The sequence below is a fragment of the Barbus barbus genome (genome assembly GCF_936440315.1).
Source record: "Barbus barbus genome assembly, chromosome: 16".
NCBI classification, from domain to species: Eukaryota; Metazoa; Chordata; class Actinopteri; order Cypriniformes; family Cyprinidae; genus Barbus; species Barbus barbus.
In genome coordinates, this window is record NC_136744.1 from 29,026,600 (window position 1) to 29,041,200 (window position 14,601).

Sequence of the window (14,601 nt, forward strand, 5' to 3'; positions counted from 1 at the left end):
CCTGGGTGTATCGTGTACGAGAGCCGTGCTCATTATGCTTTATGGAGACTTTTACTGGGAGACACGAATCCCCAGGACTTACATGATGCCAGACGGCACCACCGGTCCAAAAGCTCGCCATCATCCAACTCCAGTCCTCTTCAGACTGTTGTTTTGCCATGACTGCAGTCGATTGAAAGAGAAAATGAGACAGTTTGTGCAAATACTCACTATAGCACCTCTAGTGTAGTGTTTTTAGCCTTAGAAAATTTTCATTGATGTAGTCTATGGTTGTTTACTGCTCTTAGCTGCTTTATATTTAATAAATACATTTCTAAGGCTGCTAAAGGATCAACATGACTGCTGAAAACCTGTCACACACAACTTTTTGACTTTTTTTTATCAAGTAACAGCTCTTTTAGTGTAATTGTGCAAACATAAACCTTCAGCTTGTGCTTCACGTGTCTTTTTGCTGTCAAATCTTTACTGATTTTTATAAAGTAAACATAAGAATATCTTGCATATTGTAATATTTACTTACTTGACTGAAGCAACTTAGGTTTACTTGATTATCCAGACATCATTTATTAGAAAAATCATGTTCAAATGTAATCAGGCTTTTTAGGAACGTTTATTGTTCATCTCTCAATCATCATTGTATTGTATTGCATTGTGTTATGTGTTGATCATCAAACTAAGCATTTAAATTTCATCTTTACTAAGAAATATTGTTGGGAGATACAGAGTGACGACTGATATTTATATAATTTTATGTAAGTGTCTGCTATCATGTATAAAGATCTAATTGATTTAGCCTACACTACAATTTCGCCACTTTTTCTCCATGTAAATATCAGCATCTCTCATTGCATATTTTTGCTCAGTTTGGGCCTCTGAATAAAAATTGTTTTTATATTATATATTATATGAGCCATAAAGCCTGATGTATCAAATATGATACTCAACAAAAAAAGTATTTTGTCTAAAGTTTCATTAAACTGTTCTGTTTCAGTGAAAATATATGATGTGTTATTAATAATATACAAATATAAATATAAAAAAAATACTAGTGTTTTTTGTTAAATATCTTATTTGATACATTTGGTTTTGGGCACTTTATTTAACCAGCTAAACATCAACTTGACCAGATTGAGAGATTAATTTAACCCTGTAAAGCCTGACATGAAATAGTGGGTGAAGTTAGTCTCTTAATCAGGTCAAGATGGTGTTTAAATAAAGTGCCCAAAACCAAATGTATCAAATATATATATATATATATAGTGTGTGAGCTGTTTTTTCTGATCATTGTTTCATGTCAGGCTATACAGAGTTAGGTTAGTCTCTCAATCTGGTCAAATTGGTTAAATAAAGTGCCCGCCGACCGACTAACCTGGATTAGTTTAAGCTGTTTGTTTGAGTTCAATCATGTCTTAAGCCTGTGTATTTTCACGCATTGAGGCACCGCATCCATCCGTTGGCGAGCGTGTTTGTGTGTAATGTATAACCAGACTTCTTGTTTAGTGACGTGAGGTAAACATGACGAAGAGGCCTGTAATTCTCTCTAATGGCTCCCAGATGCAGCCGCCACACATATGTGCTACGAGAGCGTTTGGCTGACATCGCTCCACAACTTTACACTGAAAGACTCTCAGAAGAGCTGATGAAATACGGCACTAATTACTATCAGCGCTGGGAACGAGCAGAGGAAGCCCCTCAAGAGTCGCTCAGTGACATAATTCACTGTCCCTTAGTTTTCATCATGCAGGAAAGGCTGGAGTTTGTATAAAGCCTGGACTGATCTGAAGCGGGCGTGTGGAGAAGAGACGTAATTACACCACGCTTGTTACTCAAACGCTGACGATGACGTGCCGCTGTGCGATTAAACTCGAGGCTTGCACTCTTTTGAGTGGCGTGTTTATAAATGCTATAGGCCTTGTAAATTTGCTGCGCTCTCCAAATGGCACTTTCTCAGGCGACTGTTTCTTTCTTTCTCTCAGGCATCATGCGTTTCTCTCTCCCAAACTCTGACTCATTCATCCTGAGCTCATAATCAGAGAATGCCCAGCTCAGATTCATATGCCGCCATAAAGCAGCAATGAGCCGATGGGGTGCCGTGCATGAAAGCCGGTTTTGTCTGTGTGAAAGAAAACACTGTGGAAGTTTTGCATGATTTTGCAGTTGGTTCTCACATATATATTGTCATTTATTGTTAGTTGCCAAATTCTAATTTGTGGAAATCTTTGAGATCTTTTAATTGTGCTTTTTGTCTTCTGTCCTCATTCACTTTCATTGTCAAATTTGGTTTGGAATGAAAGGATAGCGTAATTATCAGTTTTAGGTGAACCTTTGCCTAAAATAAGTACAAATAGCATTGAAGTTTGGGGTCTTTAAACTTCTTTTAACGCTTTTAAAAAGTCTCTAATGCTCACCAAGGCTGCATTTATTTGATCAAAATACAACAAAAACTGTAATATTGTGTTAAATTGTATTGCAAGTTTAAATAACTGTTTTTTTATTTATTTCAATATATTGTAAAATGTATTTCTGTGATCAAAGCTGAATTTTCAGCATCATTTCTCCAGTCTTCAGCGTCACATGATCCTTCAGAAATTATTCTAATATACTGATTTGCTGCTCAAGAAACATTTCTGATTATTATCAATGTTGAAAACAGTTGAGCCACTTCATATTTTTGTCAAAACTGTCATAAAATTTTTCTCAGAACTATACTTTAACATTAATTAGAAATCAGACTTAAAATAATATTAAATTTGCATTAATTATTTTTTTATGTAAATTGTTTATATTAACTAATATATATTTATTTAAAATGGCAATGTTATAAAATTTATATTATACTTATAAAATGAATACCATAAACAATAATTCATATTTAATGTTAATAAATATTATTCATTAGTCATTCAAATTATTATTTAATTATGCTTTTTAATATTAATATTAGTGCTGTCACAGTCATGGACTAATGGATTAATCGCAAATTTAAAATACTAGGATTTACCTGTAAATCTGTTGAAATAAAGAAAAGCATGACAAACTAGTTAAAGGAAACAGAACCTTTCACATCTCCGCTAGGTATGAGACGTAATCCTTATTATTCTTCTTTTTTTTCCAGCCATTATCAGCCTTTATGCTGGCAATAAAATATTTTCTAAACCACGATCGCTTCAATCCCAGTATACATTTACCCAACTATTATCAAAAGTATTTCTCAAATACAACAAAACATTTTCTTGCAGCCTTACATGAAATATTATGACAAAATGCATTATGAAGAAGAATTGGACCTGTTCTGCAGGAGCATTAGAGCTAACATTAGCATCATGCTACATAAGACAATTTATGAGATTAATAGTACACTTTTACTCAGAACTCACTTTAAACCACCATCGAGTGTTTGTAATAACTTCCTTTTGCGATCACATGTGTATATATACACTTTGGGCGGCTGCGGTACATTATAAAAGTAGCCCAAAGAAAACGCAACCCACGGGTCTGTAATTTTTCCCGCGACTGACTGTATTTTCAAAATAGCCCAATTGTGCGGGAAAACCGCGACCCTGGCAACACTGGTTCGCTGTACCCTTATCACATAATGAGTATACATCTCTCTCTCTCTCTCTCTCTCTCTCTCTCTCTCTCTCTCTCTCTCCGCTTCACTTTTGTCGAGCCCGGCGCCTCATAATCACACAATCCCTGCGTCCCAATGTGCATACTATACACCCTATCTGCCCTAAATAGTATTGAAAATTACTAATATCACATATAATTTAGGATGGATAGTGTGCACATTGGGACACAGGCAATGATAGATTACCAATGAATGATAGATACCTTCCGCGCTGTGATGACGGCAAGAAGTTGGGGTCAAACCTTATCAAACGATTAATTTGCGTTAAAAAAATATCAACGCATTAAAATTTTTAGATTAATTGCATGCTTTAACGTGTTAACATTGACAGCCCTAATTAATATTAATTAGAAGTCTTAAATATAAGTTATATTTGGATACATTTATATGAATTTATATGAATTATATACACACACACACACAGATACATGTTGTTTAATAACCTAGCATCAATAAAAATAGTTATTCTAATAAAAAATGTTGGTTATTTTCCCCAATACTTGTGCGTGCTGTGTATTGTTATGATTATTAGAGTATCATGTTGTTCATAGCTGATGTAATGCGCATGAAAAAGCAGTGACCTTCTACTCGAGACATGACGGCGATTATATATAATAATTATTTTCCCATGTTGGCTTCCCCAGCCTGTTTAACAGCACTGCTCACTGTAACTTTCCAGAAAAAGTGTCTTTCTTTCTGGGATTACATCCACACTGTCCACACCTCCAACCGCACGCTGATATTCAGACCCGGCTTACCAGCCAACCTCATCAGTATCACGAAGGACCACCGCGTTTTAAACCAGCACACAAGGGTCCGTTGTAGGCTTTTAAACACATCAGTGTCTGCTGGATGAACACGCAGCTTGTGTTTCCCTCCGCAGGCCGGGAGAGACGCCGAGCGCTACGGGAAGCCCTCAGACAGCCGGGATGCAGGAGAGATGGCAGCGCGAGCCACCCTCAAACTCCACACGGCCTCTGAAAGGTGACATTTTCACTTCGGAATTTTTTTTTTGCACACATGCAAATTAAAGATGCATGCTAAATAGAGGTCCTGTGTTTGGCTTTACAGCGGGAACGCGCCGAGGCCCGAGTCCAGTGGCCACACGCAACTCCAGAAGTTCACCGTTTCTGCAGACAAGGTGCCTATTTATTACTTCTCCATTACACAAGAGTTACACAATCACTTGTGCTCCGAAAAGACCCACTGAGTCCAGTCAGTGGGTCCAACAGAACAGAGAAGCTCTTCCCCTGCGGTTCAGCTGAGAGTTCGGATACTTCTGGAATAAACTCATGAGAGGTTGATCGATGGGGTCTTTGCTAATTGTTTGAGGATCTGCTAGTGTATATGACTTCCAGGAATTGTTCTGGCTTGAAACAGCGGCGGCTTCTGAACCCAGTCTGGGCTGAGCAGCCAGCGGTTCAGAGGTCAGCCAGGTCGAAATAACGATCTCTCATCTCTTTCTGTTAGAAATATGTCTTCATGTTTTTTCATTGAATGTGACGCCTCTGTTCTGTTCTAAAACCTAGTGAGCTGTATAGAAAGCATTTAGGCAGAATAGGCATAGTAGATATATTATAAATTTATAATAATTATAAATATGATAAATTAGTAGTGATTGATAATAATAAAATAATAACTCATATTAAAATTATACTTTGTTTATTATTAATTAGAAATCTGACTTAAATATTATTTTAATTTAATTTGTATTAATTTATTTTTTTATATTAATTTATATGTCCTAATTAATTTAAAATAGCAATATTATAAATGTGTATTATACTAATAAATATAAAAATGAATACCATTTATCAAATTCTATAATTGCATTAACCGTAATGAGAATTACTATTATTAAAATTATACTTTGTTAAATGTATTAATGAATGAATAAAAAATCTGACTTTTAAAACAATATGAATATAGAGAACAATTAATAAATATAAATTATAGTTCCATCAATATTATTTTCAGAAATTATATGTATATTAATATGTATTTGCACATTATTTAATTATAATTTGAAATAGCAATATTATAAAATGTTATAATACTGATAAATATTATTAATATAAATATTATCAAATTTTATATTAAGTAATTAATCTTACATTACTTTTTATTAAAATTATTATTTTATTATTATTGTCATATTATTATAAAATTATTCTTAGTTCAATATTATTATTATTATATATTAATACAATTATATATTAAAATTTAAATAATAAACAGTTTAGAATTAATAGTTTTAGAATTCATTCAATAACTTAAGTATCATAAAAAATCGTTTGTGAAAATGTAGCTTATTTTCATATTTCATATTTGTGTGAGCTGTGTATTATGATCCTTAGAGTGTTGTTGTTAGCTGAGCAACATGCTAATGTCTAACTATAGGAATGAGTCAAAGATGCATCTCTTGTGTAGTTCATGTGGAGTAGACTGCTGTCTATGTAGGGCAGTCTCTGGGTGTTTTGAACAAAGCCGCTATGTTCATGTTCGTTGTATTCTCCACAGACTCTCTCCTGGCTCAAAGACAGCGCTGCGATGGCCTCTCAGATCTGCAGTTTGGCCGGGCCGAACGGTTTTGAAGCAGCCAAGAGGCGTCAGGCCTCACTGGAACAGGATATCCTGTCCAACAGAGCCAGGATAGAGCTGGTCAAGAAGGTGAGCGCTGCTGTCAGAGTGTGTTAGCGCTGGGATGTTTGCTCGCTTTACACAACAAGTGTGCATAGATTATTTTTTTTAAATTGAACTTTTTCCAACAAGTAGAAGAGTATTGCAATGATTCCTTACTGCATGCCACATTTTATTGAGAGAATAAAAAAATAAAAATAAAAATTCTAGTTTAAATCGTAATTAAATTGAAGCAATGAAAATGTGTACGATTGTGATTTTTCTTTCCGCTTATCAATGAAATGTTGTGTATGTTTGATACATTATAGCAAATTAATTATTTTGAATGGTTCATTTCAGTGAGCTGATTAAAAATTGGTGATTCATGGAGTTATTTAATTTGGTTTTGATTTAATTATTTAAAATATTGTGTTTTTAGTATCTTTTTTTTTGGTGGTTTTAGCCTTATTTTATTGATGCTGTTACCTTAATTCAAAAGGGTTTTTGTATATATTAAATCTCGCTACTAATAAATTATATCAAATTACTATATCAAATTTTATAATAATTATTAATGCTTATTAATAATAATAAAAATACCTTAAACTTTGTTATATTTTTCTAATTATTAATATTTTTTCTAATTATTTTTAAATTAGTATTAGTTATATTTATATAAATTATGCTTATATATATATATATATATATATATATATATATATATATATATATAATAGAAATACTATACAATTTATTTATATTATACTGATAAATAATATAAATAATTTATATAATTATCATATGTAATAAAAATTAATATTAGCCCTTAACCATAATGACAATTACTAAAATTATACTTAGTTTAATATTATTAATATTGATTAGAAATCAGACTTCTGAAATAATATGAATTTTATTTAATGAACAAATGTAAATTAAATTTGCATAAATGATTTAAAATGTTAATTCAGACCTCTTGTTTCCATCCAGGAGGGTTACAGTCTGGTGAGGGCTCAGCATCCGGGCAGCATGAAGATCCAGGAGTTTCTGAGTCAGCTGGAGGTTCTGTGGGAAGAGCTGAAGAGAAGACATGAGAGGAACGGTCTGGTCCTGAAGGTCTCAGAGGAGCTCAACCATAAGGTACATATATCTCGTGTTTCCCTGAATGTTTGGAAGGGCATACTGCCTTCTGTTGTTTAAAGAAAATAGTAAGCAGTATGTATACTGAGCAAAATATGTCATTTATTATGCCAAGAAATGGCCACATAACTACATTTGCCAAAATGTACAGCATACATCTAGAGCACACTGTCTGGAGTACTGTATCCCATAATGCAGTGCGTACAACATTGAGAATACATTTCCAGTTTGATGAGCAGCAAATGCTATTAATCATGATTTGACTTTTTTTTTTTTATTACACTGACAAAAAAATTACACACAACTGGAATAAAAATGCAAAAACAGTATTACTTTACAAGATGGATTATACATGCAACGTAACAAGGTTATGTAACAAAAATGTAGCAGATTACTGTTTGAAATATTGATCATTGCATTTTGCATGCTGTTTCACATAAATAGTAGATACTGCACAGTGTATTTTGCATGAAGAAAATTTATGTAAAAAAGTTATGTGTGTGCGTCTAAATTACATATTTAATTTATGCTGATTACATTATAAAATATAAATAAAAAATATATCGCAGTTTTTGTTTTGTTGCATTTAATACTTTACAGCCTTGAAAATGTAATGGGGAATGCAAAAAAATACAATGAAATGTTGCTGCATTACAGTGATTTTTGATGGAAAATGTGCTTAATTATCTTAAAAAATAATGTCTCAATGCAAAAGTTGTAAGTTGAATGCATATAATACAAATAGCACAATAGCAGGTAAACAAAATGAAAGTAACAAAGGCAGAAATAAAATTAAATATTAGGACATATTTGCATTTCTATTTGACTCACTATTTCATCGGACTGCCAAAAGATAAGATATTCTACACAAAATTAGATTTCAAAAGCAAAATAACCATATTTTTGCCAAATGCATGCAGTTTGTAAATTGTTCAGTATATGGTCAATCAGTCACCCTGCATGGAATATTATATCTCATGATGCAGTGTGGGATAAAAAGTAAAGTCTGCTCTGCCTCGTGAGTGTATTTGTGACCCTGGACCACAAAACCAGTCATAAGGGTAAATTTTTGGAAATTGAGATTTATACATCATCTGAGAGCTGAATAAATTAAGCTTTTGATGTATGGTTTGTTTTAGGTTAGGACCATATTTGGCCGAGATAAAACTATTTGAAAATCTGGAATCTGATGGTGCAAAAAAATCAAAATATTGAGAAATTCACCTTTAAAGCTGTCTAAATGAAGTTCTTACCAATGCATATTACTAATCAAACATTAAGTTTCAATATATTTATGGTTGGAAATTTACAAAATATCTTCATGGAACATGATCTTTACTTAATATCGTAATGATTTTTGGCATAAAAGCAAAATGGATCATTTTGACCCATACAATGTATTTTTGGCTATTGCTACAAATTTGAGCTACTTAAGACTGGTTTTGTGGTAACATTTGTGCATTGCAGAGAATATTAACTGTGACAAACAGTCCACAGCAGCTGTGTTTAATTGATAACTGAGTTGTTTGGCTGGTGGTGCCTCTACACTACAGCACCATGGGACAGGTTAGCTACGGGTTGTGTTTTTATGGTCCATTTATATTCATGCATTTGTCAGATGCATTTATCCAAAGCGATTTACATTGCATTGAAGGTTTTCATTTTATCTGTTCATGCATTCGCTAGGAATCGAACCCATGACCTTGACAATGTATTTGAACTACAGGAATGCTTTAGCATTGATAATGGCAGCATGCTATTAAGTTAATAGCATTGGATATAAAGTGGACCATAGAGAGATGGTGTCATTTAGTGATAATTAGAAAGGTTGCTATTTCGAATCCAGTGTTGAATAACAATCCATGAACTGTATTGTAAAAACAAATTTAATTATTGTCATAGCATCATCTCTGGTTGCATCAATTTGTTAATAATTGTAAAAAAAAAATTTTTTTTATTATTATTAATAATAATAATAATAATAAAGATTGTATTAATAAATTATCTTTATAAATAAGACTTTAATGTTAAATATTATTTAATTAATAAATATCAATCGGATTTGCATTAATCATATCAATTTATATATGTGACCCTGGAGCACAAAACCAGTCTGAAGTCGCTGGGGTATATTTGTAGCAATAGCCAAAAATACATTGTATGGGTCAAAATTATAAATTTTTCTTTTATGCCAAAAATCATTAGGATATTAAGTAAAGATCATGTTCCGTGAAGATATTTAGTAAACTTCTTACCGTAAATATATCAAAACTTAATCTTTGATTAGTAATATGCATTGCTAAGAACTTCATTTGGACAACTTTAAAGGCGATTTTCTCAATATTTAGATTTTTTTTGCACCCTCAGATTCCAGATTTTCAAATAGTTGTATCTCAGCCAAATATTGTCTGATTCTGACAAACCATACATCAATGGAAAGCTTATTTATAAATTTGATGTATAAATTAAAATTAACACTTAAGACTGGTTTTGTGGTCCAGGGTCACATATACTGTTTATGTATATCAAATAATTTCTATTAATTGATAGTATGTAATTTAATTTAATTATAATGTAATTAATTTAATATTACAAAATTTATATTTGTAAAACAAATATAAAGTTCCGTTTAAAACTGAAGTTTAGAATAAATAAAAATAAAATCAATAAATATAGTTAGAGGTGTGTGTGTGTTTGGGAGTGAGTGTTTATATCGGTTTGTGTGTGTTGTGTATGGTTATAATTCTTAATAATGCAGGGCTGTCCAAACTCGGTCCTGGAGAGCCGGTGTCCTGCAGAGTTTAGCTCCAACTTGCCTCAACACACCTGCATGGGAGCTTCTAATATGCCTATTAAGAGCTTGATTAGCTGCTTCAGGTGTGTTTGATTAGGGTTGGAGCTAAACTCTGCAGGACACCGGCCCTCCAGGACCGAGTTTGGACAGCCCTGGGCTAATGTCAAACTGTTGGAATCAAACCATCAATCAAGTCTCTGTTAATTTCTGTCAGTTTTTAGAGTTTTTCCACTTATAGCCAGAACAATTCAGATTTTGTTTATAATGACATTCAAAATAACTGAAGAAGTGCAATGAATTTGCCACAACTCCGAACAAATGAATAAGTGGGCACGAAATATTGAGTTGAGTTTAAATGAGTTTATTATGTGAGACGGAAGAGATTACGGAGTGATACGAGGCGTCAAACACAGAAAAACAGTTAATAATACCATTCAGTCTCACTATACACAAATATTTGTTTAGAATGGCAGGATCGACCAATCAGAACCGAGTATTCCAGAGAGCTGCATAATCAGGCTGTCAGACATATAGTAGTCTAGTCTTTGTTTGATTTCCTGGTTTATTTGTTATTGTACTGTGTTCCTCCAGCCGCTTGACTCTGGACCATCTCTTCTGGGCTTGCCGGTGAGCGGACACGACGAGCCCCTGATGGAAACCATTGGGAACCCTGTGAAGGAGCTCAGAGAAGCAGTGGAGATGCTCAATGACACGGCGCAGGAGAGGGGCCGCTCGCAGTCACATGACCAGAGCATCCAGGAGCTGCTCAACAGGGTGTGTAGAGTCAGAAATTAACTTTTGTTTGTGTTGAGGCAGACCTGGCAAGAAAGATTTGATCTGTAAGTGTTCACTATTTTCTGTACTATTTGTCCTGTCCTCGTTTCCCAGCATGCCATGGTGTCAACGCGCGTGGAGCAGTGTCTGCAGCGCTGTGCCGAACTCGCCGTAGACGTGCTGGAGATGGAGAGTGAGATGGCTGTGAGATGTGAGCCAGATCGCTGTGGTCTGGATGATCTGCAGGAGTACCAGGACCAGCTGGAGGTACGGGTGCACTGAACGTTACTGCAGAATTACCAGAGAAAAATGTTGCAAGAGTTTGGTGAATCTTACAAAACCTGGCTCGTATTTTTTAGGACAAGTAAAATATTTTGCAGTACTACCTTGTTTTTTACGAGTTAATCAATTTCTCCTAACAATCTTATTGCTGTAATGCGCACACACACACACAATTAAATTAAATGTAAAAATATTTATACATGATGGTAGTGTCAGGATCTTGGACCTGTTTTTGTTGTGTTTTGCTCCCCATGTGTTCTGTGACCCAGTTTCTCCCTCATGTTAATTGTTAATTTGATCCCAGGTGTGTCTCCTTAGGTCCCTCGTTATCCTGTGTTTATAAGCCCCAGTCCTTTCAGTTAGTTTTGTCGGTCGTTGAATTGTCATCCCTGTCCGTGATGTGTTTCCTGTGCCTCCCATGCTCCTAGTTGGATTAAAGATTCTCGTGTTTGTGAATTCCTCGTCTCCTGGTCTCCGTGTCTTCGTGCTCCCGGGCAGAGTTGTAACAGAACGACCGACCCAAAACAGATACCTCTACTTTTACCTTCCGTTTTGTTTTCCGTCTTACCCAGTGTTTTTCTTTCCGTTGTGACCCATGGATCCCTATGTCTGGCCCGAATTCCTCCTCCTCCTGCTGGAGCAGGGGGACCGATCTCTCGAGGACCATACAAGACTGTTCCTCATGTTAGCTAACGCCACCAGCTACCCGGACGACGTGCTCTGCTCTTTCTATTATGGAAGCCTGAACACCGCGTGCAGAGCGCTGTCGTCCGAAGATGGTCCTCGAGAGGATTTCGCCGCTTTTGTGGAGTGGATTCTGGTGAGAAACGGATCGCCTCTCACAGTCTCCTCAGAGGATGATCTCGCCAGAACCACTCCAGACCCAGAGCCCAGCCCACCATCTCCCCACGGTGCGGAGCACCAGCCCGAGCCCACCGATGACGGAGAGCCATTTCCCGCCGCGATCTGCGAGCCAGCGCAAAGCCGAGCGACTGAGCGGATGATCGTCCCGGAAGTAGAGCCCAACCCGTCAGACCAGGTGCGAGAGCCGGCGTCAGTGTTCATCACGAGGGAGCAAGCCGTGGACGGTGTGAGCGCGGAGTGGAGCTCCGCCCCCTGCACCGCGGCTGAGGGTGAGCTGAGGAGAAATCTGGGACTGCTGGACAGAGAGGGGGCGTCCGACTTTCCCGTGCCGGCTCCCTCCAGCCCTCCTGAGTTCCCGCTGGTTCCGCCCAGCCGTCCTGAAGTCCCGCTGGTTCCGCCCAGCCGTCCTGAAGTCCCGCTGGTTCCGCCCAGCCGTCCTGAAGTCCCGCTGGTTCCGCCCAGCCGTCCTGAAGTCCCGCTGGTTCCGCCCAGCCGTCCTGAAGTCCCGCTGGTTCCGTCCAGCCCCGCGCTGCAAGAGCGCCCCCAAGTGTCCGCGCTTCCCGAGCGCCCCCACGTGCCGGCTCCACGCACGTGCCCTCCTGAGTTCCCGCTGGTCCCGTCCAGCCCTCCTGAGTTCCCGCTGGTCCCGTCCAGCCCTCCTGAGTTCCCGCTGGTCCCGTCCAGCCCTCCTGAGTTCCCGCTGGTCCCGTCCAGCCCCGCGCTGCAAGAGCGCCCCCAAGTGTCCGCGCTTCCCGAGCGCCCTCCAGTGCCGGCTCCACGCACGTGCCCTCCAGTGCCGGCTCCACGCACGTGCCCTCCAGTGCCTGCTCCTCGAAGATCCCCACCCTCCCACCCACTCCTGCCTCCTCCACCGCTGTCGTCTGGCAGCCCCCCCCGCTCGCCCTCAGCCCTCTATCGGTACGGTGCGAGCCCCGTGGGTCTGCCATCCTCCAGCGTTGCCGGGGCTGGAGTATCCCTTACCTCCGCCTCCAGCCTCCGAGGCCCGGACTCTGCCTCGGTCCGTAGACCCAGTGGCTCCACCTCGGCTCCTAGCTCCCTCGCCTCCACCGTCACTCCTCGATCCACCAGCTCCACCGGGCTCCCTCGTCCCTCCGGCTCCGCCTTGGTCGGGCGTCGACCCGCCTTCGCCTCTGGACTCCTCTCCTCTGGCTGCGCCTCGTCGCTCCGTCCCACCGGCTCCGTTGGGCTCCTTCCTCCCTCCAGCTCCACCTTGGTCCTCAGTCGCTCCGGCTCCGCCGCGGATCTCCGGGTCTCCGCCTCCACCTCGGTCACCAGAGCCCTCGGCTCCACCCTGTCCCCCCGGATCCTCGGCATCACCCTGGCTCGTTGGCTCTCCGTCTCCGCCTCGGGCTCCTCTACCACCTGCTCCGCCGCCGTTGGTCGGCCCCCTGGAGTCGGCGGCCATCCCTCCTCCATGGCTCCTCCCTCCGTCGGCTCCACCTTGGGCCATTTTCACGGCTGTGGTCTGGGTCCAGCTGAGCGCCTCCTGCTCCGGGTCCCTCCTGTCTCTTCCCTGGCTCCTCCCTCCTTCGTCACCGCCTTGGCCTCTGTCTGCCGGCCCCCTCCCGGGTATCCGTCCTCCTCCTGAACCGCCTCCCAAGTTCCCACCCGCCCCTCCCCTTTGGATGTTTCTATGGTGCGAGGACGCACCTTCCGGGAGGGGGGCGATATGTCAGGATCTTGGACCTGTTTTTGTTGTGTTTTGCTCCCCATGTGTTCTGTGACCCAGTTTCTCCCTCATGTTAATTGTTAATTTGATCCCAGGTGTGTCTCCTTAGGTCCCTCGTTATCCTGTGTTTATAAGCCCCAGTCCTTTCAGTTAGTTTTGTCGGTCGTTGAATTGTCATCCCTGTCCGTGATGTGTTTCCTGTGCCTCCCATGCTCCTAGTTGGATTAAAGATTCTCGTGTTTGTGAATTCCTCGTCTCCTGGTCTCCGTGTCTTCGTGCTCCCGGGCAGAGTTGTAACAGGTAGTGTTTTCTGCCCTCAATTTATCCTTTTTATTTAATAAAAAATATTTTTACAGCAATTTTCAGGGTTTACAGCAAACCTTCAGGGTTCAAAGTCCAAAGCACGAGGAAAATCTGCGCTGAAACTGTGTAACTCATCCGTTGCTCAGTGACATTTTTATGCATTTTTACAAGGCATGGATGTGACAATGTGATACGTGCGACAAATATCTTCCCAAATTCTTAATGAGAATCATTTATAAATCTGCTGTTGTCAACAAAAAGTAGCACTGAGTTCTTCCTGCGGGTTTCTGCCAAATTAAATCTCCATCAGCATTTTACTGTTTTACTGTTGTTCTGTAAAATAAAATGAAGACAATAATAATGATGATGATAATAATTACAAAAGCTATATTAATACATTTAATATAACATTCACACATAGTGTTCAAATCTGTAATAGATTTGTATCTGTGGGATCTGAAATATTTTCTAATGTTTTAAAATAATTATATTTTGCTCAGCAAG

The 14,601-nt window shown here is 38.8% G+C and overlaps 1 protein-coding gene across 1 annotated transcript in view; it reads left to right on the forward strand.

The window, feature by feature from the left end:
• LOC306882584 (uncharacterized protein) overlaps nucleotides 1-14,601 on the forward strand; it is a gene marked incomplete at its 5' end in the record, with an annotated part of 64,156 nt that overhangs the window by 25,575 nt on the left and 23,980 nt on the right. Inside the window, 6 exons of the mRNA XM_079437302.1 lie at nucleotides 4,515-4,615; nucleotides 4,703-4,772; nucleotides 6,152-6,301; nucleotides 7,241-7,390; nucleotides 10,776-10,958; nucleotides 11,073-11,225. Coding sequence (XP_079293428.1) covers nucleotides 4,515-4,615; nucleotides 4,703-4,772; nucleotides 6,152-6,301; nucleotides 7,241-7,390; nucleotides 10,776-10,958; nucleotides 11,073-11,225 — 807 coding nt within the window. The remainder of the gene's footprint in view (nucleotides 1-4,514; nucleotides 4,616-4,702; nucleotides 4,773-6,151; nucleotides 6,302-7,240; nucleotides 7,391-10,775; nucleotides 10,959-11,072; nucleotides 11,226-14,601) is intronic.